Here is a 26418-nt window from a genome sequence, read left to right as displayed (position 1 = left end):
CTTAAACATCAACCGATCGTTGGGCAGAGAAAGTTTTGGATCCTCTTGCAAACAGGACGGTGGGGTAAATAAAACGTGGAGCCTCCCTTCGTAGGAGTAACATGCACCTGAATAGAAATACATACTATTTCCACAGCAAGGAAGATAAAACAGGAATATATATTTTGAGGATATATTTTGAGTTACTTTTTTCATTTGGATACCGTTTTTGGATTTTGTGCTTGCGACAAAAAAAAAAAAAGACGAAGCTTTGGTTTTGTCGATTAGGTAGATTTGTCATTATAGAAATGGCTAGCTCTACATCAGTGGTTCTCAACCTGTGGGTCGGGACCCCATTTGGGGTCGAGCAACCATTTCACGGGGGTCGCCAAACAACGCAGTCCGCCATTTTTTTCCCCTTTTCCTTAGCTGTGCTACTCCCTTTTATTCTATTGGCTTTTGAAAGCCAATAGAATAGACTCTCTTGAATAGAGTCTAATTCTATTGGCTTTCCAAAGCCAATAGGAATTGTCCAGGCTGTCTCTGCCCTGCTGAGCCCGCCAAAAGTCCCATTCTGCAAACGGTGCTGCACCAGTTGAGTAGTCCTCGACTTACGACCGGTTGAGTAGTCCTCGACTTACGACCGGTTGGGGGTCGCGGCATTAAAAAGGTTGAGAACCACTGCTCTCCATTAATGTGAAAAAAGCAAAAAGTTGAGACTGGAGTGTTGTTATCTTGTACTGAAAAGTGTTGGAAATCAACGCCATTTCCCCCCCCCTTTGCCCCCCCTTGTACCTAGCACCTTCTTTGCCCGTCTCCTTCTTCTTCCCCCATCTCCTATTTCTATTTCTCTTTGTATTTTATATATTAAATAAAATTTAATAATAATTTTAAAAAAGGAGTAACATGGGCTAAGCATTCCTTTTTTCTCCCTCATTATACATTCCAATCAACTTCAGTCAGGATGGCAATACATTTTATTTAATTGCACAGAGGGAAATTGCTTAATTGAGCGCTTAAGCATTGATTGCCCATGTGTGTGTGTGTGTGTGTGTGTGTGTAGGGCACCGTTTTGCCAACTCCATGCTTAACTATGGACAAATCTGACCCAAGCAAGACATTGCTTTGGTGAGTCTTAAGATCATGGCAGACTGTCTTTATAATTTAGTTTGTTTTTTTAAAAACTATGGGTGCAAACTTTCAAAAACGCCTCACTGGAAATTTACACTGCAATAAAATATAATTAAAGAAATACACCGTTGGCAAAAATGTATGGAATTTTACATGGCAATGATTGGGTGATATAAGCTGCCTCTTGAGAGAGAACTGTCAAAGATTCTTTTTTTTTCCCCTTCCTGGCATCAGGATGAGAAGGAAATAGAGACGAAACAGATTTAAAAGCATTATAGAAATATAGTGTCTGCAGTCATCAAAGAACCCAGACCTCATGTTTCTCTGTATCAGAGAATGAAAAGTTTTTTTGAAAGAGGCCTCCAGACCTCTTTGGTTTGAAAATGTGTGTCTTTGACAGTACAGGATCCAGAATTTAACTAAAAAAACTTCAAAAACCTCATTGCATTCATTTTTATGGGTTCTTTGAACTGTGGATGTGTTCCTAAAATTTTTTTTGTCCCCATTCAGGTGGACCTTACTAATCCTTTTCCAATAATGTTACGAAAAGCAGTCCACAAATTAAAAAGGATATGGCAGTTGCATTCTTAAACTTACATATAGTCCTCAACATACAACCGTTCATTTAGTGACTGTTCAAAGTTACAACAGCACTGAAAAAAATTGAATTATGAACCGTTTTTCACCCTTAACGAGCTTTGCAGCATTCCCCAATGGTCACGTGATCAAAATTCAGACGCTTGGCAACTGACTCGTCTTTACAATGGTTGCAGTGTCCCAGGGGGGTCACGCGATTCCCCCTTTTGTGACCTGTTAATGGAGGACGCCAGGTTCACTTCATAACCGTGTTAGTAGCTTAACAGCTGCGGTGATTCATTTAAGAAAGATTGTAAAACAGGGCAAAACTCTCTTAACAATTGTCTCAGTTGTAGCCACAGACATTTTGGGCTGAGTTGTGCTCATAAGTGTAATTTCCGACAGGATGGAGGCTGCCCATCATGTCTGTAAGTCATGATAGTCGTTAATCGGATCACCCAAGTGACGGATCCAATTTTACAACGTTTTTGCAGCGGTCATTAAGCAAACCAATGATTTGCTGTGGCTGGGTTGGGCTAAAAACTGGAAGTAAGTATCAGTTTGTTTATTTATTTATTTTATTTAGGAGACTTATATACCGCTTATCAGTTATCGGCAAAGTCGTCGTAAAAGCCCGTCACATGACCACAGGCCTCTGCAAACGGTCATAAAGCGGATCACATAAGCACAGGGGCAAGTGGCCATCGGACGATCAGAATCAGCTCTTAAGTATCCCCAGGAATGTCTGTTGTAACGTCGGCCTCTAAGCGGCTGGTTATAAATTGAGGCGTGCCCACATGCCAGTATGAAATGTTATTTCTTTGACGCCTCTGAAATTTGTCGTGTCATTGTAGACCCTCCGATGGCTTTTTTTTTTCAAGATCGTGCGGATTTTGTCTGTTTTACTGAGGGTGACCCGTATTTGAAGCTTTCTCGTTTTTCATTAAAAAGATGTATCGTTTTCGCGATTTAAACTAATGTGTGTGTTTAAATTCAAAAATTTGAAATAAGAATAACAGCAACAACAACAATAATAATAAAGTTGGAAGGGATCTTGGAGGTCATCTAGTCCAACCCCCTACTCAGGCAGGAAACCCTATACCATTTCAGACAAATGGGTATCTAGTCTCTTCTTAAAAACCTCCAGTGTTGGAGCATTCACCGCTTCTGGAGGCAGGTTGTTCCACTGGCTAATTGTTCTAACTGTCAGGAAGTTTCTCCTTAGTTCCAAGTTGCTTCTCTCCTAGATTAGCTTCCATCCATTGCTTCTTGTCCTGCCTTCAGGCGCTTTGGAGAATAGCTTGACTCCCTCTTCTTTGGGGCAGCCCCTGAGATACTGGCACACTGCTATCATGTCCCCCCTCATCCTTCTCTTCGTTAAACTAGACATCCCCAATTCCAGCAGCCTTTCCTTATATGTTTTAGCCTCCAGTCCCCTAATCATCTTTGTTGCTCTTCTCTGTACTCTTTCTAGAGTCTCAACATCTTTTTTACATCATGGTGACCAAAACTGGATTGATCATTCAGACTGATCATTATTATATGATTAATCCCCCTCGGCGGACCTCAAGTATAAAGGACAAAAATTTTATTTAGGCTTCCCCCTCAAATAAAACCTAGACGTCTGTGGCTTTGAAAATAGACAAGGCGATTTTCATTAATACATTTAGTAATAGTAATAGTAGTAAAGTTGGAAGGGATCTTGGAGGTCATCTAGTCCAACCCCCTGCTCAGGCAGGAAACCCTACACCATTTCGTACAAATGGCTGTCCAGTCTCTTCTTAAAAACTTCCCGTGTTGGTCCTAGGCTTACGGCTACAATTGAGCCCAACATTTCTGTCGCTAAGTGAGACATTTGTGAAGTGAATTTTACCTCAGTTTATGATCTTTCTTCCCGTCGTTAAGTGAATCCCTGCAGTTGACAATAACACGGTTGTTAAGTGAATCTGGCTTCCCCATTGATCACGTGACCACAGGACATGAGGCAGTTGTCAAGCATCTGAATTTTGAACGCGGGATGCCACCACAGTCGTAAGTGTGAAACACCGTCGTAAGTCACTTTTTTTGGTGCCGTTATAACTTCGAACGGTCACTAAATAAACTCTCGTAAGTCCAGGACGACCTGTATTGTATAAACCTATGTCACATGGATAAATGATGGACGCTACATAAATGTATGTAAAGTAAGTGAATTTTATGACAATTAAGTACATTTGAATTTCACAGAGATTTGGCTACGTCTGATACCTGTTGCCTTCCAGTTGAGGCCGAACAGTGTTTAATCCCAGTGAACGTGAAAAGATTGTGATTTCTGTTAACCATCGTGGTTGGATTTAGCAATAAATCAGTGTTTTATTGTAACTTTAATGCTCTTAGTCATAGGAAGTGCTTTATAACGAGAGAGATTCTCTGCAGCCAACACGGAAGTTTTTTTTTTTTTTTCATTCCAAAGACTAGTTGATTCCAGCCCATAATTTGATATTTGGCAGGAATAGGTTTACATCTTCTTTATGCTAAGGTTTCATCCAGGGCCAGACCTTCCTTATAGGATTTGTAATAGCCATTGTTTATATGATCCAAGAGGATCCAGCGCAACAGGGAGAGGAACAAAACACACAGCTACTGCTAGGGGACTATAAATTCAAACATTAGTCATAAGTAAGGCTTACAAAAACTGATGTTTATTATGAGCAGCTTAATAGTTTAAGCCTTCTAGTCTCTTTTTTTTGGGGGGGGGGAATATCCCGAGTTCATTTCACCATTTTTTTAAAAAAATTCTTCATCTTTTCTAGTCTCTGGTTTTTCTTGTTTTTTTATTGTCGGCCTGTTGCCTCTTTTTGGATTTTCCCATCTTACTCATATCGAGAGCATGAATTTTTTATCTGACTTTAGGGGAACTTTGTTCCATCCATCAGCGCGCATGAATTGGAGCCTCTCTTAAACCCCCCCCCCCTCTGCTTAGCAGTCGTGTGGAGCTTTAGCAAGACCCGCGGTCGGCATAAATCGGGAATTAACGAAATCCCCAGGAATGTAGCCGCCTTTCAGCCACCGTTGCCTGATCAACTTTGAAGGTGGCTAGCATAAAAACGAAACTGCATTGGAAGGATGCGGCTGGCCGCAAGGAAGCAAAAAGGAGTCGGTCTCACTTCTGTCCCTTGTCATCAACCCCCCCCTCTTTTGTGTAAGTGTGTTTCATGCACAACCCACCTAACAGAAGGACAGGCTTCAGTGTGGCACAAATGGCAGCTGCCATCTTGGGTTGTTGTTGCTGTTGGCCTCCCCTCCCCGGATGTCTCTGCTCCTGGCATTTTCTGCAGTGGTCTATTTACATTAGCTTCAAATGTGTATATTTTAATTAAAGTGACGGATTAATGTGAATGATTGCCCTTCTAACACAGAGCACCAGGGACGGGTTCCGTGGAAAGAGGTTTTTCCGCGGACCGGAGGGTGCGTGGTTTTGTGTGTTGCCTGCATCCCATAGATGGGGCTTTGCTGGTTTGTGCGGACCGGTTGCTGGCATGCCGTGGCCCGTTACTGGTCCACAGACCGGTGGTTGGGGACCCCTGATCTAAGAAATACAAATGTGTAATTTTGTAATACTTCTTGGACGATTGCCGTTTTATCGTTCAGCTTGCATTTGAACTACTCGGTTCTGCTGAAGTTATATTACCCTAAAATGTGAATACAGCGGTTCATTTAATTGAAAGTTACAATGGCACTGAAAAAAATGGACTTGGGGCTGTTTTTCCCACTTACGTAGCATTCCCCAGGGTCACCTGATCAGAGTTCAGAGGCTTGGCAACTGACTTGTACCTATGACGGTTGTAGTGTCCCAGAGCCACGTAATCCCCTTTTGCGAGCTTCTAAGACCAGCAAAATCAATGAGGAATCCAGATTCACTTAACAACCTCGACGTACGACCACAGTCCAGCCCAAACTTTCCGTGGCTAAGTGAGACATGTGATAAGTGAATTTTGCCCCGTTTTTACGACCTTTCTCGCCCCAAGCGTGTTAAGTGAATCGTCGCAGCTATTAAGTTAATCCACTTCACAACATAAAAGAGGGCAAAATTGACTTGAATACCTCACTTAGCCACAGAAAGTTTGGGCTCAGCTGTGGTCGTAAGTCAAAGACTCTTTGTACGTCTCATATTGACATTTCAGGATCCTGTTCAAATATTGGCAGGATTTTATGAGAGGGAGCCTCTGCGCCCTTCCTCAGCTCTGCGTGTTGAAAAGTCTGCAAATATGAGGTGTGGCTTCCATGTAGGGCAGTGGTTCTCAACCTTTTTAATGCCGCGACCCCCAACCGGTCGTAAGTCGAGGACTACTCAACCGGTCGTAAGTTGAGGACTACTCAACTGGTGCAGCACCGTTTGCAGAAGGGGACTTTTGGTGGGCTCAGCAGGGCAGAGACAGCCTGGACAATTCTTATTGGCTTTTGAAAGCCAATAGAATTAGACTCTATTCAAGAGAGTCTATTCTATTGGCTTTCAAAAGCCAAGAAAATAAAAGGGAGTAGCACAGCTAAGGAAAAGGGGGAAAAAATGGCGGACTGCGTTGTTTGGCGACCCCCGTGAAATGGCCGTTCGACCCCAAATGGGGTCCCGACCCACAGGTTGAGAACCACTGATGTAGGGAGTCTTAACAGAAGCCATGAAGGTGTCATGTGCACCATGACATCATCACATGAGTGATGCCACTTTTGTGATTGGCGTGGGTCACATTGGGACAATTGATGATGACGATAATTCCCACAGTCCCACTTCTCCCACTCCCCTCACAGTGGACAGCCGGGTCCTTCTAAGTTCTCTCCATTTGAGCAGCTAACTCTCTAATTACTCCAGACTTGGGACTTTATTTCCCCCCAAATGCTAGGCTCGTACATCAGTAATTTATTCCGATGTTCGAAGACGGCCATGTTTTTGTTTTTATTTATTTATTTATTTATTTTTTGCGTTGCTGTGGTAGAAAAACCACTGATAAGATCCCATGAATCTTATTCCAACTTGGAAAAACTCTACACAGAGATTGCAGTTTTATGCAAGGTACGCAGAGGAGAGAAATTTTTTGTTTGGGTTCAAATATCTCCAATTCAGCCTGGGTGAAAAGATAAAGATAAAGGTATCTTAGTAGGAAGATAAGAGCTGGTAAGACTTTCCTCAGAAAAAAACTGAGGAATTTTGAGTTTTATTGGGTTCAGTGCCAGAGTTAACAAGATCCTTTAACAGGGAATTGTGTTGCTTGGCAGAATTTGTCCCTTCCAGCTTCTGTTCTGTTCTGTTCTGTTCTATTCTATTCTGTTCTATTTATTCCATATTCTATTCTATTTATTCCATATTCTATTTTGTATTTCTATTCTATTCTATTTATTCCATATTCTCTTCTGTATTTCTATTCTATTCTATTCTATTCTATTTATTCCATATTCTATTTTGTATTTCTATTCTATTCATTCCATATTCTATTCTGTATTTCTATTCTATTCATTCCATATTCTATTCTGTATTTCTATTCTATTCTATTTATTCTATATTCTCTTCTGTATTTCTATTCTATTATATTCAATTCTATTTATTCCATATTCTATTTTGTATTTCTATTCTATTCATTTCACATTTTATTATATATTTCTATTCTATTCTATTCTATTTATTCCATATTCTAATCTGTATTTCTGTTCTATTCTATTCTATTGCTAGGAACGTTGGGGTTTTTTTCCTAAAGGGTTTATTTTTACCTTAATTGTACAGAGTGGTATTTCTTTTCCATTTTTTCTTTTAACAAAAGTATTGGCTACCACATCTGTCTTCAGCCTTCCAGCTGTTTCACATGACTCCCAGAGACAAAATACCTGTAAAACGGGGGTCTTCAAACCTGGCCCTTTTATGACTTGTGGATTTCAATTCCCCAAATTCCTCAGCCAGGCATGAAGTCCACAAGTCATAAAAGGGCCAGGTTTGAAGACCCCTGCTCTAAAACATAATGCTGAATGTTAGCTACATCTCCAGGGATGCGGTCTTCCCTAACACAACAGGATCACCTCTTGAAATTGGAATGAGTTTTATTGTTTATAAATATATGAGGTGTGAGGTATTTCGAGCCCAAAATGTTGTTGTTAAGCGACACGTTTCTTAAGTGAATTTTGACCCGTTTTACGACCTTTCCTGCCGCAGTTGTTAAGTGAATTGCTGCAGTTCTTAAGTTAGTAATACGGTTGTTAAGTGAATCTGTCTTCCCCCCCCCCCCGTTGACCTTGCTTGTCGGAAGGGGAATACGTGACTCCAGGACACTGCAACCGTCATAAATATGAGTCAGTTGCCAAGCGTCTGAACTTTGACCCTGGGGGAATGTTGCGAAGGTTGTAAGTGTGAAAAATGGTCCTCAGTCACATTTTTTCACTGCCATTGTAACTCCAGATGGTCATTAAATGAACTGTTGTAAGTTGAGGACTAGTTGCACTTCACTTGCTTTTAAATGTCTGCTTTGTTATCTTCTTCTGTTTTGTGGCTGTGTTTTTCTCTCTCTGGAAGCTGAAGCTTAACACAGGAAGCCCAATAACTTTTTGTTCCGATAAGGAATTCATTGTCTCTCGGAACTGGCTAGACGATTTTAAACTCGGAAGATCTTTGTTTGCTTACTTAGTAACTTGATTTATGAGCTGTTCTAGGCTAAAATGACTCCGAGAGGCTTAGATCCCCATCTTTCGGTGGGAAAGTTAAAAGAGGAAAAAGGGGGAACAATATTAACCACATTAAGAGCTACTGTTGGAATAATACAGTGTTTGTGTATTTTATACAACTACAGCGGTATTCAGTAGAGAGATTCTTCAACCAGTAGATGGCAGTGTTTATAAGTTTGTAGTTGCTATGGCTTCTCTCTGACTAAAGTTTCCTGCTTCCTTCTGGCAGTTAAGCAGGAAATCACATGTGGACTGTGCACTGTCTATTCTGTAGGGCTATATACATTATTCCAGGGATAGGCAACCTTGGCTCTTTTATGACTCGTGGACTTCAACTCCCAGAATTCCTGAGGCAGCCATGCTGAGGGAAAAGGGAGAGGTTTCCAGGCTGAGCCAAGCTGGCTCAGGAATTCTGGGAGTTGAAGTCCACGAGTCATAAAAGAGCCAAGGTTGCCTACCCCTGCATTAGTCAAATAGATAATCAGAGAGGCACATAGATACTAGCACATTGTTGTTGCTGTTGTTAATTGCGAAGTCGTGTCCGACCCATCGCGACCCCATGGACAACGTTCCTCCAGATTTTCCTGTCCTCTACCATCTTCTGGAGTCCATTTAAGTTCACACCTACTGCTTCAGTGACTCCATCCAGCCATCACATACCAAACCAAAATACTACCTAATATCAATCATAGAGAAGGTTTTTCATGGAAATTGCAAAATCAGGTAACAATATGTTTCCCATGAAAGAAAGATAAGGCCAGTTTTCTGTAATGGTATGTGAGAATGTCTAGGAAGCCTGTCAAATAAGCTGGATCACAGGTAAAGCAAAGAGGTTCACCAAAGACTCAAATTTCTTGGGTTGTGAAGAGAATTCATCTTTCGGACTTGCAAAATTTTGTTTAATGTAACCTTACAATCAAGTAGAATTAGTTCATCTGGGCAGTTTCCTGTCTCGTCTGCTTTGTAAGGCCAACACTTTTTCCTAGCTACTAATAGGTATATATCAGTAGAAACATTATATTTATAATTCATTAACCTGCTTTAAGTTGAAACTTAATGACATTAATCCGAAGAGCAGTCTTGTTGCTATCTTCAATGAACATTTCTTCGACTTGTCAGAAATAGCTTTATTGTTTTATTTCCCCAGAATATAGAAAAAAAAAACTCTTTTCTGCTAACTCCTAAGCCCCCTGGATTCATCCATAATTTATATGATTGTTCCATTTATATAACATGTTATTTTAAATGATCATTTATACAATATTTCAGTGTTGAGTGGCCATTTGTTATTTATTCACAGGTTATCTTTTTACTTTTCATGCAGCTAAAAAAATGATATATATTGACGTTTCAATAAAGGACAAATACAGTTAAACTGAGTTTAGTGACCACTGGAGAGAGAGAGAGAAAAAAAATGTTCATTCCTAATGTCAATTAAATCAGAAATTTTATGATTTGTATCCGTTTGCATCAGAATAAGGTCAAGGGAAATTGACATCCAAATGTCAATTGCATTGTATTGTTTTTAGAATAGAAATAGAGAGTAGAATAGAATAGAATAGAATAGAATAGAATAGAATAGAATAGAATAGAATAGAATAGAATAGAATAGAATAGAATAACAGAGTTGGAAGGGACCTTGGAGGTCATCTAGTCCAACTCCCTGCTCAGGCAGGAAACCCTATACCATTTCAGACAAATGGCTGTCCAGTCTCTTCTTAAAAACTTCCAGTGTTGGGGCATTCGCAGTTTCTGGAGGCAGGTTGTTCCACTGATTAATTGTTCTAACTGTCAAGAAATTTCTCCTTAGTTCTAGGTTGCTTCTCTCCTTGATTAGTTTCCATCCGTTGCTTCTTGTCCTGCCTTCAGGTGCTTTGGAGAATAGCTTGACTCCCTCTTCTTTGTGGCACCCCCTCAGATATTGGAAGACTGCTATCCTGTCCCCCCTCGTCCTTCTCTCCATTAAACTAGACAGACCCAATTCCAGCAACGGTTCCTTATATATTTTAGTCTCCAGTCCCCTGATCATCTTTGTTGCTCTTCTCTGCACTCTTTCTAGAGTCTCAACATCTTTTTTACATTATGGTGACTAAAACTGGATGCAGGATTCCAAGTGTGGCCTTACCAAGGCAGTATAAAATGGCAATAATAGCATCAACAACAACCACAATAATAATAATGTTAATAATAATAATAATAGTAGTAGTAGTAGTAGTAGTAGTAGTAGTAGTAGTAGTAATAGAGGTGGAAGGGACCTTGGAGGTCTTCTAGTCCAACCCCCCGCTCCAGTATTAGCACGTGATCTTGATTCTACCCCTCTGTTAATTTTATTTTCCTCAATTTCTTCATGCTGATTCAGAGTTCCCCAATCTTTTTGGCTTTGTGGACTGGCGAGGAGGGGATGGTTCCATTCCCCTGTGCTAATAGATCTTTTCTTCTCACAAAACTAATAGTACAAATGGGAAGGATCTACTTAGATCACAAAGCCACAATGGAAGCATAGCATGCACAAACAAGTGCATCCTTTGTTTCATTTGTTCAGCTGCACTCGAGATCTGTTGAGGAATTTTGACTCCAATCCCTAACTGTGTAATTTCTCAGGTTAAAGAATGTTTTCGTTCTTCCGAAATAAGACGTGCATGGAATAGATAGCTTAGTGGATGGACTAGTTCTTCTTTAAAGTTAACTTATATTGCTTGCTCTGGGTGGTAAGAGTTTAAAAAATGTCAAATCTGTGATTTTTTAACACAATTCATTGTTACAGTAATTCCATTATGTTTAACACAGGCAGAACATCAAAAAGTTGACTCAGAAAGAGAGACTTAAAATATTAACTCAGTCTCTTCACAGTAGACCAAGCATTGAATTGTAGAGTTTGGAACAAGCCAACATCTTTCTTTGAATTTTTAGGCACCATGTTTCAGATTTTCAAGTTGGGATTGCATCCTGGCTAAGGGTTTAAAGAGAAGCCGGGATCTTTTCTTTGATGAACATCAGCTATCCCAAAAAAATACATTTTTCAGCTGGTCATTCTTTTTCTCCTTAAAAACTTGGGGGGGGGGGTTCCCCTTAAAACAAAGCAAAAACAGAACAAATTGTGGGGAAATAAAGAAGGTTACCATTGCAATATGGCAACAGCTGTATCCTTCATATACAGTATATTGTAAAATAAACAGTGTGATCAAAGCTTTATCTGAAGGTGTGTTCAGTTCATTCACTTAAATCATTCGTCTACTTCCAGCAATTTTCTCTCCCTCCAGATAAATACGATTGGATTTCTTTTATGGGTCTGAACAATAGAATTATCTTAAGACTTTTAGAAAAGGCATAGTTTTAATATGTGCCGTTCACTTGTTGGCAAAAAAGCAACTGGTTTTTGTTTTCATTTTAGTAGCATGTTTTTAAAACTATTTTCTCTTAAGTTGCACAAACCTGTGTCCTTGCTTCTATTTTAGGCTCCATTTAAAGATTGGTGCCAAAACACTTAAAGGGCACTTTGTTAAAACTAAGGGAACTTTGTTAAAAGTATTTTGTTGGACTAATGAAAGAAAAGTAAATCTTTTCTTTTGATGGCAGCCAAAATTCCTAAGCTTTAGGGAATTTTGAGAGCAATAAATGAGTGAATTTCACAACGCCATTAGAAGGAGTTCCTTCTTCCTTCCTTCCTCATGTGAAAATGGGAATTAAGGAAAATGTATTTACAGGAACATACGGGATCTATAGAAGCAAGCAAGAGAGTGATTGAGATTGTGGCCTGGATGGTAAACAACAAAATGAAATTCAGTGATGTTGCTCGCTCCTTTCCCCTTTCACTGTATCCACATTCCTTCTTCTCTACCTTCTTTCTCCCTTTCTTCTCTTCCCTACTTCCCTCTTCTTCCTCTCCTCTTCTCTTTCCTTCACCACTTCTCCCCTCCTTTATTCTTTTCTCTCTCCTCTCCTTTCTTCCCTTTCATCCCTCTTCAGATATAGTTCAGGGGTAACGTCCCAGCAACTCCTCTCTCCAAATTTCCCTAGCTGTATTATATACAATAAGATTAATTTTCTCTTACATTAATACTTCTATTTATCTAACCTTCTTGGTATATACTTCTATAAATATTTATACAACCTCCAGTTATTCAATACTGTGTCACCTGGATCTCCCTCCTTATCTGCTCCTCCTTCTTCCATCTAACCCAGTGTTTCTCAACCTTGACAATTTTAAGGCATGTGGACTTCAACTCCCAGAATTCCACAGCCTTAAAATTGTCAAGGTTGAGAAACACGGATCTAAATTGATGTTAACTATCTTTTAACCGTATTCTCTTTCCAGTAAAAAGTTCCCCAGATTTCATAGTAGTCTGACTCTGTCTTATCTTTAATTGTCATTGTTAGTCTATTCATTTCTGCACATTCCAGTATTTTCCCAATCACCTCTCCCTCTGGGGGGGGGGCTTTCAGTGCTTTCCAATATTTCTGATAAATATCACAGTATATGTATGGGGGGGAGTCTGGAAAAATAAAAAAATATTTTAAAAAAATGAAATTCAGTGGTGAGAAAAGGAAGGTTCTACATTTAGGCAAGAAAAATCAAATATGCAGGTGCATTATAGGTGGTACCTGGCTTAATAGTAGTAACTATTGAGAGAGGGTAAATATGTAGTAGTAGTAGTAAATATGAGCTAGCAGCTGCTAAAAAAGCCAATACAATCTAGGCTGCATTAACAGAGGGATAGAATCAAGATCATGTGAAGTGTTGGTACCGCTTTATAATATCTTGGTAAGTCCACACTTGGAATATTGCACGCAGTTTTGGTCACCACAATGTAAAAACGATACAGAGACTCTAGAAAAAGTGCAGAGAAGAGCAACAAAGATGACTGGAAACTAAAACATATGAAGAATGGTTGCAGGAACTGGGAATGTTTAGGGGGGGGAAAGGAGTAGGGGGGACATGATGCAGTGTTCCAATATCTCAGGGGCTGCCCCAAAGAAGAGGGAGTCAAGCCATTCTCCAAAGCGCCTGAAGGCAGGACAAGAAGCAACGGATGGAAACTAACCAAAGAGAGAAGCAACTTGGAACTAAGGAGAAAGTTCCTGACAGTTAGAACAAATAACCAGTGGAACAGCTTGCCACCAGAAATCATGGGCATTCCGTCACTGGAAGTTTTTAAGAAGAGATTGGACAGCCACTAGTCTGAAATGATATAGGATCTCCAGCTTGAAGAGGGGGGTGGACTAGACGATCTTCAAGGTCCCTTCCAATTCTATTTTGATTGACTTATTTATCAAATCTGCCAATCTCACCGAAAGTGACTGGACTTGTGTCAGGTCCTCCCTTTTATGACCAATGCAGCGTCCCCACTGTCAAGTAATCCGAGTTCGGGCACTGTACTGTGTTTGTGTGTTTATGACAGTTGCAGTGTCCCGGGGCCACGCAATCACCATTTTGTAACCTCTCCTCCAGCTTCCCACAAACCAGAGAGAATACGTCCATTCCATTCACTTGCCACACATAAATTCGCTTTGTGACCATATGGTTCAGTTAACACACACCCCTATGATTCATCGAACCACTGTGGCAAAAGTAAAATGGAGTGCAACTCCCTCAACCACGGCCTTGCTGAGCGGCGGCTCAATTGTGGTCGTAAGTTGAAGACTCCCTGTAGATAGGATACATCTACAAAGAAACCAAATAAATTCTCTTTCCTCTCGTCTTGCTTCCCCTGGTTGTGGTTCTCTCTCTCTTTCGGCAGAGAAATTGTAGAACAGAAAAGAAATTGAATTTGTGCATTCTTCTGGTTATCAGACCTATGGCTTACATCTTGTTCGCTTCTCACCTTTATACCTGGCCTTATTTGCATACAAACCCCCATTTCTTCACTTAGCACAAGGCGTGAGCGAAATCTTATCAAAACCGTGTCCTGTTTGGACAAGTTGCCTTGCCTTGGCACCGATCCCTAGGGTGGAGCAACAGGGAGGAGACGGGAAAAACTACACTGTGCAGGGGTTTGTGTGTGTGTGTGTGTGTGTGTGTGTGTTTAACACAAGGGACAAGACTGTTTTTTTTCTTAAGGGAACAGAAGAGTTTGTTCTTCGATTTCTTTTGAATACTGCCTACAATTCTACGTTTATAAAATGTAGGATACCCAGGACTTCATCTTTGAACTCGGCCTACTTATTTAACTTTTAAGAAAGCTGCCAAGTCTTCACGTCACTGAGTCGGTTTGGGGGGGCTGAAAAAACATAACTCCCGATTGCCCCCCCCAAAAAAATTGGAATTAGAAATTTTTAAAAATCCATTGAGGGAAAAGTGAGTTTTGGAAAACGCAGGAGAGGCAAGCTGTTCAGTTTTTACCTTTTTGAAAAAAATTCTTCCATTCTCAAAGGTTTTCTGGATTAGTCCTTACGGTTTACTCAGCGAGTTTTTTTTTTTTTCAGAAGTGGTTTGCCACCGTCTCCTTCATAAGGCTGCGAAAAAGGGATTGTGCTTCGTGCACAAAGCAGGACTAGAACTCACAGCCGCCTGTTGTTTAAAAAGCTCTCCTTTTGTCTTAAAATTTGGCAAAACTCTGAAACGCACCAAGTGATTGGCTTGTGGATCAGCAAGTGTGAATTTGAAAGTATTTCACTCTATCAATTCCAGGTTTTTCTAATCAGGGAGTATTTAATTTGAGGTTTGAATTATTCTTGCCTGATTCTTCGCCTATTGTGAAAATAATAAATATTTGTGAAAAATCGTGCGTAAAAATATTGAAAGCGATCTCCTTCATTTGTTAGGCATTATGGACAAAGTAAGTTTATAAAGCCAGATGGGAACATATAATGAGCCAGAATTCGGAAGATCATTGGCATAAATTCAGTTTTCCATTCGTCTTCCACAGCTTGAATTAATCTAGCAAAGTCAAATCGATTCCAGGTCCGCTTGTTGTATAAAAGGCACGTGCCTTGCGATTAATCCTTTGTGTTATACTTAGGAACTTCTGAACTTGCAGTTTTAATACCAAAAATACCCAGTTGGAAATGATTCTCCTTAGTCTGTTGGTTAACATCCCAAAGAGTTGTTCAAAAATTGGTATCCAATTTGTACCAATAGGATTGGTTTTTATGCATTTCTAGCGCCACCTATGGATGCAAATAGAGTATTTCGTGTTAACAGTTGAATATCGTTCATTTAGTTCAGTGGTTCTTAACCTTTTTGAACGAATTGCCCCCTTGAGCCAATGAGGAAGTTGTCATCGCCCCCCTCCCCCAACATAACCTCTCAATCACAACATAGGAAATAATTATTCAATTTATGCAAACACTTTTTTTGTTTTCTTTAAAATTGTCATCAGGACATTGATGCAAATAATTTATTTCCAGTCTTTTTCCCATATCTCCCATATTCTGGCCAATGGCGCGCCACTGTATGAGTAGAGGCTGCTGTGCAACGTGCATAACGATAAGCGATGCGTATTCACATATGTACGGCATTCTGTACTGAAGCTAGCTGGAGGAACATTTGAAAACACAATTCAATCCACTAATAGCGAGCGATCTGATGTTTTTGGATGACAGATAGACAGCCATTCAATGTACAAAAAAGTCTCAAAAGTGTCCCCAAAACTTCTCGCTCCATCGCCCCCATATCTCCCCCTTTTCGTTTCTTCGCCCCCACGTCGCCCCTTTTCGCTCCATCGCCCCCCTGAAAAATGAAATCGCCCCCAGGGGGGCAATATCGCCCAGGTTAAGAACCACTGATTTAGTTCATTCATCGCTCAAAGTTACACCAGGACTGGAAAAAAGTGACTTGAGACCGTTTTTCCACACTTAAATGACCGCTGCAGCATCTTCGTGGTCACGTGATCGAATTTCAGATGCTTAGCAACTGACTCGTACTTTTGACGGTTGCAGTGTCCCTGGATCATGTGATATTAACTGAATGACTGTGTTATTAACTTAACAACTGTTGCAGGAAAGGTCATAAAATGGGGCCACATTCACTTAACAAATGTTCCACGTAGCAACAGAAATTTTGGGTTCAACTGTGGCCATAAACTGGTACTGAATAACAGTGTGATATATTGCAAAATACAATCTCAGCTAGGGCTCCAGGTTAATTGATGCACTTTTTTACCTTGTAAAATTTCTGCCAACTCTTGAAATCTTCCATCCTTTACCATGTTTTCTAAGGCTCCTGACTCTTCAAAACATTGTCTTAAAATGTGCGTCCTTATTCCAAAATGTCGTGTTGAAATCATGCTGCTTTTAAAGGATCTTGAGAGTTTGGAATTTGAACAGGTTGTACATGGTAAACGCAGAAAATACAAAGAAAACTTTTTAGATTTTGAAAATGCCTTTAATCTGATTTTTTTTTTTTTTTTTTTTGGTAATGGTTTGTGGATTGCTGTAATCCACAATTGAAATACGCTTTGTTAATGCTAAGTTCCGTACTTAAGTGGTGTAAAATAAAAATTACAGCTGTCCTGCTTTTTTTTCCCCCCTGTTTTTTTAGAATCCCGGGTATTTATCTCAAGAAAAAATGCTAATGTTTGACCCAGTCCCTATCAAACAGGAAGCCATGGAGCCCATTCCAGTGGTCAGTATTTAAAAATAGCATATATGTTAATATTTATTCTCGTTGCATGGTAATAAGGCTGTTTGTAATAACCATCCACAATTTTTTTCGGTTCTGAAAGATGCAAGATGACAAAATAGGGCACAGGTGGGTGAAAGACTCATTCTGAGCCTTTGTAACAAATAAACTGATTTACATAAAAACTTACTGCAGGTATCAAAAAGCGTTACCTGTTTGCAGACACGGTTGCTTCAGCAGAGACATAGATTTGAAATGTAGTATTTGGATCGAGAGACACCGACCAATGGAAAACGTCTCTGGATGTGGCCAAGAACAGAAGCCAGTTTGGTGTAGGGATTAAGGTGCTGCTGGCCTAGAAACAGGAGACTTTGGGAGTTCCAGTTCCGCCTTAGGCATGAAACCTGGCTAGTTGACTCTGAGCCAATCACCAGGAAACTGGGAGTTCTAGTTCCACCTTACACATGAAAGCCAGCTGGGTGATTTTGGGCCAATCACCAGGAGATGGTGAGTTCTAGTCCCACCTTAGGCATGAAACCTGGCTAGTTGACTCTGAGCCAATCACCAGGAAACTGGGAGTTCTAGTTCCATCTTAGGCATAAAAGCTAGCTGGGTGATTTTGAGTCAATCACCAGGAGATGGTGAGTTCTAGTCCTGCCTTAGGCATAAAAGCTGGCTAGTTCACTCTGAGCCAATCACCAGGAAACTGGGAGTTCTAGTTCCATCTTAGGCATAAAAGCTAGCTGGGTGATTTTGAGTCAATCACCAGGAGATGGTGAGTTCTAGTCCTGCCTTAGGCATAAAAGCTGGCTAGTTGACTCTGAGCCAATCACCAGGAAACTGGGAGTTCTAGTTCCATCTTAGGCATAAGAGTCAATCACCAGGAGATGGTGAGTTCTAGTCCTGCCTTAGCCTTAGGCACGAAAGCCAGCTGGGTGATTTTGGGCCACTCTCTCTCTCTCTCTCTCTCTCTCTCTCTCTCTCTCTCTCTCTCTCTCTCTCTCTCTCTCTCTCTCTCTCCCTCTCTCTCTGCGTAGCATTGTCATTTGTAGTGTGGTTTTCAACAAAGGTTTCTCTATATTCAGTGAACTTTAATTTGAAGTCTAGCAGAACTCAAGTCAGAGCATGACAGAAACGAGCCACAAGTAGAGCCTATTCTCCAATACGTATTTTTTTTTCTCTCTTTCTCTTTTCTGCCACCCGTTTTCATTCATTCATTCATTCCTTTCTTCCCTCTTCTCTTCGGTAGTCCTTCAACTCGACGTACATGGACCACATGAAGTCCAACAAGTACGGCGTCATCTACTCTACACCCAATATGATGTCCAATAAGTTCTACCAGATTCCAGACGGACTGTGCAACGGGGTTCAAATGGAGCCAGTCGACCTTACGGTCAATAAACGGAGCTCACCCCCATCAGCTGGACACTGTCCTTCTCCTTTAAAATTCCAGACTCTATCCCAAAGAGCTTCCCCTGGGTTAAATCTTCCTTCACCCAGCCCTCCCATGAAGAAACTGGGTCCACCAGGAATGCAACCTTTTACTATGCCCTTAACTATCCCTCCAGTGATGGCGGCACTTTCACGCCATGGACTCAGGAGCCCCGGAATACTTCCTGTCATTCAGCCCCTCGTCGTTCAGCCTGTCCCTTTTATGTACGCCCCACACCTTCAACAGCCTATCATGGTGTCCACCGTTCTTTCGGAAGAGTTGGAAAACCCCAGCAGCGTGCCAGGTAAACATCTGTCTTCCTGTTTGTTTTTGTTTCTTTATGGACTTGGTTTTTTTTATGAAGTCAGCCTAAAGAATCCATTCATCTTTTACTTTAAATTAAGCAATAGCCCTTAGACTTATATACCACTTCACAGTCCTTTACAGCACTCTCTAAGGCAGGGGTAGGCCACCTTGGCTCTTTTATGACTCCTGGACTTCAACTCCCAGAATTCCTGAGCCAGCATGGCTCAGCTTGGAAACCTCTCCCATTCCCCTCAGTGTGGCTGGCTCAGGAATTCTAGGAGTTGAAGTCCACGAATCGTCAAAGAGCCAAGTTTGCCTACCCCTGCTCTAAACTAATAAAGTCTACATTAATTACATTAATTATGCTTTCATATGTTCCTCTAGGACAGGGGTAGGCAACCTTGGCTTTTTTATGACTCCTGGACTTCAATTCCCAGAATTCCTGAGCCAGCATGGCTCAGCTTGGAAACCTCTCCCTTTCCCCTCAGCATGGCTAGCTCAGGAATTCTGGGAGTTGAAGTCCACGAGTCATCAAAGAGCCAAGGTTGCCTACCCTTGCTCTAAACTAATAAAGTCTACATTAATTAACATTAATTATGCTTTCATATGTTCCTCTAGGTCGGGGGTAGGCAACCTTGGCTCTTTTATGACTTGTGGACTTCAACTCCCAGAATTCCTGAGCCAGCCTGGCTCAGCTTGGAAACCTCTCCCTTTCCCCTCAGCATGGCTGGCTCAGGAATTCTGGGAGTTGAAGTCCACGAGTCATAAAAGAGCCAAGGTGGCCTACCCCTAGTTTAAGCTATCCCATTGTCGTAGTTGCTGTTGTGATAAATGGAAGGGCAGAAAGAAACTTGCAGACTGACTTTCCATTTCTTGGAGGAATGCAATTTCTAAAACATAGCTAAAGTGTTTCAAATATACTTGCTGAACGTGCTAAATTGTGATTGCTACTATTCTATTAAGCACTGAGTGTTCCTAGAGGAAGCAAAGCAATATAATGGAAGCCACTGTAGATTTGTCTATAAGGTTAAAAGGTTCATTACAGAACAGCATTTTTGTTCAAGTTATGTAGATTAATTCAAACGGAAGAGTCTAGTCGCATTTGCAGTCTACATTTTTAAGAACGATGTAGTAAGAACGCAGCGACAGAAGACCCAAATGCAAGCTTCTCTCTTGGTTTACTATTCCCCGTCTCTTCTTCCTCCGAATAGTATCTGTCATCGAATCTTACGAAAAGCCAGCACTAAAGAAATCTATTAAGGTGGAGCCAGGCATGGAATCACCGAGGAATGACTACTACCCTGAGCAAATCTCACCTCCTCTGGTGACCTCATTGTCACCCCACATGCTACAAGAGTAAGTGGCTTAGAGTTTTCGAATCTCGCCAAGGGAAGATTGGGAAGGGAAGTGAATTGTGATTGAAAAGCTACATTACTCGGCTTTGACTTAGCAAATTTGGACTCCTTGCACACTTAACCTAACTCAGAAATCTCAGGGTTTCCATCGCTTTTGTTTGCATAGAGATGGGCTCCGTTCAAATGTTGAGATTTTTTTTTAAAAAAAAAAAAAGAGCGCAGAGAAGAGCCATGAAGATAATTAGGAGACTGGAGGCTGAAACGTATGAAGGTTGCAGGAACTGGGTATTTCTAGTCTAGTGAAAAGAAGGATGAGGGGGGACATGATAGCAGTGTTCCAATATCTCAGGGGCTGCCCCAAAGAAGAGGGAGTCAAGCTGTTCTCCAAAGCACCTGAAGGCAGGACAAGAAGCAATGGATGGAAACTAATCAAGGAGAGAAGCAACCTAGAACTAAGGAGAAACTTCCTGATAGTTAGAACAATTAACCAGTGGAACAACCTGCCTCCAGAAGTGGTGAATGCTCCAACACTGGAAGTTTTTAAGAAGAGACTGGACAGCCATTTGTATAGGGTTTCCTGCCTGAGCAGGGGGTTGGACTAGATGACCTCTAAGGTCCCTTCCAATTCTGCTGTTCTGTTAAATCTCAGGGGGAACGTCATTTGTTTTGTTCAATTGAGATTATTCTTTACCGCTGGCCAGAATAAAATATTACCTGTTCTATGTCCTCAGTACCACGATCAGGTTTTCATCAATATCTGGAACTATGGTCTGTGTGAACTTCAAATAGACTACTACACTGTGCATCTCACGTGAATTATAGTATTCAGAAGGAACGCTACAAATGTCATTTATGGAAGCCAGAGACATTGTTTGAGAAGCACAAAGAGTGCATTTGCGTGTAATCATAAATCTTAGCTCTACTTTTAGGAAACTCTTTGACGGCCAAGACGTTTGCGCCCTTGTGGTGGCACCAACCCAGAATTTCGTAATTGGGCTCTCAAGAAATAGATGAAGATAATATCTGTTGAGTTTTAATCTGTAGAGCAAAGAAAATGGAGAGTTGCATGGAGGGAAAAAAAATATCTGTTATCATTTAAAAAAAAAATCAACTTTGCTAAGAGATTTAGAAATGCGTGTAAACAAATAGAAACACTTGAGGTTTCTGAATTCTGCTGGCCCGGAAAACAAGATGGCGGCTTAAAATATTCAGTCAAATCTGACGGTTCTGAAGAAAAATAAATAAATGGAAAAAAGAAATTAGGGGAGGAGGGGGAATGACTGGTTCATTCCAGAGAATAAATGAAACTAAATCTCTATCCGGAAAGTCAGCCAAACTATTACCACAGAAGTCCATGACATTTGCTAAGCTTGCTTGAATTTTTTCCGCATGTATGTAATGTTGTGGACACTGCCAGGAAGACAAACGGGGTATTGAAGATGTGAATTCTGGGGTAGGCCCTTTAAAAGAGAGAGGGGGGGAGGGAAGGAGAGAGGGAGAGGGAGGGAGAGAAGGAGGGAGGGAGAGAGGGAGGGAGGGAGAGGGAGGGAGGGAGAGACAGAGGGAGAGAAAGAGAGGGAGGCAGGGAGAGAGAGAGAGAGAGAGAGAGAGAGAGAAAGAGAGATTTAATTCAAAAGGTTGTAGTTTTTAACATATGATTCAACTTAACGCAGGAATCACCCTTCAGTTATAGTCCAGCCCGGGAAGAGGCCTCTACCTGTGGAATCTCCAGACACACAAAGGAAGAGACGGATACACCGGTGTGATTACGAAGGTTGCAACAAGGTGTACACTAAGAGCTCTCATTTAAAAGCCCATAGAAGAACACACACAGGTAAGAAGCAAATGTGATTTTTTTTTTTTTGATCGGGGCATTTGTTGTTAGTTGCGAAGTCGTGTCCAACCCATTGCGACCCCGTGGACAACGTTCCTCCAGGCCTTCCTGTCCTCTACCATCTTCTGGAGTCCATTTAAGCTCACGCCTCCTGCTTCAGTGACTCCATCCACCCACCTCATTCTCTGTCGTCCCCTTCTTCTCTTGCCTCCATCTTTCCCAGCATTAGGCCCTTCTCCAGTGAGTCCTTCCTTCTCATTAGGAGGCCAAAGTCCTTGAGTTTCAACTTCAGGATCTGGCCTTCTAAAGAGCAGTCAGGGTTGATCTCTTCTAGGACTGACCGGTTTGATCACCTTGCAGTCCAAGGGACTCGCAGGAGTCTTCTCCAGCACCAGAGTTCAAAGGCCTCAATTCTTTGGCGCTCGGCCTTTCTTGTGGTCCAACTTTCACAACCGTACCTTGCAACTGGGAGAACCATGGCCTTGACTATACGCACTTTTGTTGGCAGGGTGATGTCTCTGCTTTTTAGTATGCTGTCTAGATTGGCCATAGCTTTCCTCCCCAGGAGCAAGCGTCTTCTAATTTCTTGGCATTAGAAACCTTAATGAAATGGTAAAAAACAAAAAACAAAAAAAACAGCTCCTACTACAGCTAGTCCTTGACTTACAACAGCTGGCTTAGTGACCGTCTGAAGTTACAACAGCACTGATCAAAGTGACTTATGACCGTTTTTTACACTTACGACCGTTGCAGCAATAATCCCTACGGTCACGTGATAAAAATTTCAGACGCTTGGCAACGGACTCGTATTTATGACGGTCTCAGTGTCCCAGGGTCACGTGATCCCCTTTTGCCTCAACTGTGCTCGTAAATCAAGGACTTCCTGTAAATCCTTATATCCTTTGAAAATAGGATTTCGTGGGTTTAGTGCTTTATTCCCTCAGAGGTAGATACAGTACCAAATTTAAGAGGCTGATATTTATTTTCTCCTTGGTCTCTCTGCCTGGTAGCCAAGTTTATTTTGTTGGCCTTCTAACTATGACTCAGTGGAATATTCAACAACACACACCCTACTATATTGGCAGTAAACGCCTTCCCCCTAAACACTGAATTGTATTTAAAAGTTTCTGGTGAGGTCTTTTTTAAAAAGCAAATAAAGGCTTCTTGGGGAGAGAATTATGAATATTTTTCTTCTTCTTCTTCTTTCCATCTTTCCAGTTTTTTTCCATTTAATGTAGTAGCGCTGGAAGCAACTAGCAACGTTGCTGTGACGTTTCTCAGATTTAGAAAGATTGGATATTGGGGTTTAAATAATCATCGGCTGTAATCTATATATATATATAGATTGGACTGTGCAAATTATCCATAGCTGGCAAGCTCACTTTTTGTGGCATATTTTGAACGTAGAAGGACCTATTTTAAAATCAAAGCATCGGTTGGAAAAATAGATGTAGGGGAAGAAGTGGCAGAAGTTGGGGGCGGAGTTAAAAGAGGCATCAGCTTAGAATCCCTATGTAGTCACAAGCAAAATAAATCATTGGATTCTATTGTCCCTCCACTAACTCTTAGCTGATGCTAACCAAGCTGAGAAGATGTTTGTGCGTAGGCCGCTTAGCAATAGATCAGCTTAATTGGACCTTCCCGTGTGGATTTCACACCCGACATTAGGCATGTTCAATGCAATTACTGGTGGCGAAGAAATATTGCTCTTCTCGTACGTTTTTTTATGCATCGTTGAAATAATTTCCTAAAAAAGTATTCTCCTTTTTTTTTTTAATAGGTGAAAAGCCTTACAAATGCACTTGGGAAGGCTGCACATGGAAGTTTGCTCGATCGGATGAACTGACACGGCACTTCCGGAAACATACCGGAGTCAAACCGTTCCAGTGTCCGGACTGTGATCGCAGTTTCTCTCGTTCGGATCATCTTGCCCTCCATCGGAAACGCCACATGCTCGTCTGAACTTCTGCTCTTTTCCGGGTTTTTTTCCTTTCCTTTTTTTTTTTTTTTTTTGACCTGAACGTTTTAATTCAGATTCAGCTGGACTGGATCTTTGGATTTTTCGCAAGCTTCCTGATGGTCAGTAAAAACAAACACACACAAAAATGTTTGCTTGGCCCTTCTTGATTCTTGCCGTCAGCCAGACCGAAAGAATGTGAACAATTTTTTTTGTTGTTGTTGTTTCCCGGGGATGCTCAGCACGTTCCTAATTTGCCAGCAAATAGATTCTATTTTCCTTCGCACTAAGAAATCTTATAATCAAGCTGATTAGTTTTGCCATTTAATCAGCCGGTATATATATGATACAGTTACTGTTTTTCAAAAATCCAGTTTGCAAATCCTTGCCAGAGATTTTGTGTACCTACAATTAAAGGGTGCACGTCTCCTTTTTATGCCCAGCAATGCAACGAATGGATTTTTTTTTTTTTTTTTTTGAATACAGTTGGTTAGAGAAGCATGTTCCAGAAGACACTTCTTTTTTATTTTTATTTTTTTGAGGGCGGGGGAATGGAAAAAATGAAATCCTCAACCCTGGGAGTGAATGAAAAAAAATAATAATTCTCCACTTATCACCAGAAAGTGGACGTCCGCGCAGATGTCGTACATCCTGATCAATGTTGCCTCTCTTTTTTTGGTGTGTGTGTGGGGTTGTGTAAGTTGTTCTTCTGTTTTGCCTGGGATCGAGTGTCTTGGTAGATCCACTGGGCAAACACTTCTCAGTGGGATGCAGTGATCTGGGTTTTTTTGTCATGCAACTGTATGAATGGGACACACAAGGTACCGGTGTGACATTCATGGATAAAATTGATCAAAATCTACCTCGCTGAGGAGTGCAGCAGACATAGAAATTTTTCCCACTCCCTCAGCATCTCCTGCCATCAGAAAATCCCTCCAGCTGCCTTAGCTGAGAAAAGCCACAATTCCAGCCAAATAAATTCAGCTCTTCCTTGTTAGAAATGAATTTCCATCCGAGACCCTTCCATATTCATACGATACTTAAGAAAAAGATTGGTTTTAAGTGAAGCGCTTCCAGAGAGCATGGATTCGGTCGCAGATGGTCACAGATGAAGAAAGGACACTTTTAAAAAAAAAAAACGTCCAAACATTTTTGGCCAGCTTGTATGACAACTTCAGCAGACCAAATATTTTTTGCAATACTTTCTCAGTATCGATAATTTTCCCCAAAACAAAATAATAATAATAATAATAATTGAAAGACTGGATGGTTTCATGCTCTACATCTTCCATAGCTTCAAAGATGCAATTTTATTTTTGTATTAAGGAAACGAGACTCGTTATAATCCACCAGCATTTTGTCCATGGTTAAAGCCGTGGGAACCATGTATGTAGAAAAAAAAAAAGAAAAAAAGGAAAGAAAAGGTTTAAAAAAAATGGAAGCCAACGATGACGACGACAGCCCAGAGGAATGAGCAGGAGGGGAAGGGATTGCAAAATATAAACCTAAACACTTTATAAACTAAAATCACATACATTTCGAGTAAATAATTGCTCAGGGGCAAGTTGACTTACTCAAAACTGCTTTGTTGTATTGTTCCATAAATTGTATTTAGCTTCAGTTTGTTCTGGTATAAACTTTTCTAGCACTTTCATCATCCTCTTACTTTTTAAAAGTTGTATTACCTAACTCTCATTAAACCAGTGTAATTTAGAACACTTTGGCTGGACCACGTCCATTGTTTCTGGTACAAAGGTTTTTCATGCCTTAGTCAAATCTTGTTCAGTTCTTCCAAAAAATGCTATTTAAATTCCAGATTAGTTGGTCAAGACCAGGGGTAGGCAACCTTGGCTGTTTTATGACTCGTGGACTTCAACTCCCAGAATTCCTGAGCCAGCCACTCTGAGGGGAAAGGGAGAGGTTTCCAAGCTGAGCCATGCTGGCTCAGGAATTCTGGGAGTTGAAGTCCACGAGTCATGAAAGAGCCATGGTTGCCTACCCCTGACCTAAGGAACATATGAAAGCATAATTAATATTAATTAATGTAGACTTTATTAGTTTAGGGCAGGGGTAGGCAACCTTGGCTCTTTTATGACTCATGGACTTCAACTCCCAGAATTCCTGAGCCAGCATGACTCAGCATGGAAACCTCTCCCTTTCCCCTCAGCATGGCTGGCTCAGGAATTCTGGGAGTTGAAGTCCACCAGTCATAAAAGAGCCAAGGTTGCCTACCCCTGGCCTAGCCTCCTCTTCCCCATCTCCATATATTTTTTTTGGTATTTCTGAAATAAGATTCTCACAAAAAAATACAGGTCGTGCTCAACTTAGGACCACCGCTGAGCCCAAAATCTATGTGGTTAGGTGAGAAATTCGTTAAGCGATTCCCCCTCATTTTTACGACTTTCCTTCGCTGGTTAAGCAAATCACAGCGGTTCTTCAACGTCACACGGTCGTTAACCAAATCTGGCTTTTCCCCGCCAACTTGGCCTGTCAGAAGTTCGCAAAAGGGAATCGCGTGAGCCCGGGACACTACGCAACCGTCATAAACACGAGACAGTTGCCAAGCTTCCAGATTTTGATCAGGTGAACCACGGGGACGCTTCCACG

General features: G+C 41.1%; 1 protein-coding gene across 3 annotated transcripts in view; it reads left to right on the top strand.

Annotated features, from left to right (window-relative positions):
* KLF3 (Kruppel like factor 3) overlaps positions 1–25529 on the top strand; it is a 36192-nt gene extending 10663 nt beyond the window's left edge. For all 3 annotated transcript variants that reach the window (XM_039347467.1, XM_039347465.1, XM_039347457.1), the window contains exons 2-6: positions 16847–16930; positions 18177–18663; positions 19877–20021; positions 21694–21854; positions 23635–25529. In XM_039347467.1, the coding sequence (XP_039203401.1) occupies positions 16874–16930; positions 18177–18663; positions 19877–20021; positions 21694–21854; positions 23635–23816 (1032 nt within the window). In that variant the 5' untranslated portion in view covers positions 16847–16873 and the 3' untranslated portion in view covers positions 23817–25529. The remainder of the gene's footprint in view (positions 1–16846; positions 16931–18176; positions 18664–19876; positions 20022–21693; positions 21855–23634) is intronic.
* The last annotated feature ends 889 nt before the right edge of the window (positions 25530–26418 follow it).

The sequence above is a fragment of the Crotalus tigris genome, unplaced genomic scaffold, assembly GCF_016545835.1.
Source record: "Crotalus tigris isolate CLP2741 ecotype Arizona unplaced genomic scaffold, ASM1654583v1 scf7180000017559.9942113025:1136094, whole genome shotgun sequence".
Taxonomy (NCBI): domain Eukaryota; kingdom Metazoa; phylum Chordata; class Lepidosauria; order Squamata; family Viperidae; genus Crotalus; species Crotalus tigris.
This window is presented reverse-complemented; position numbering and strand designations above follow the sequence as displayed.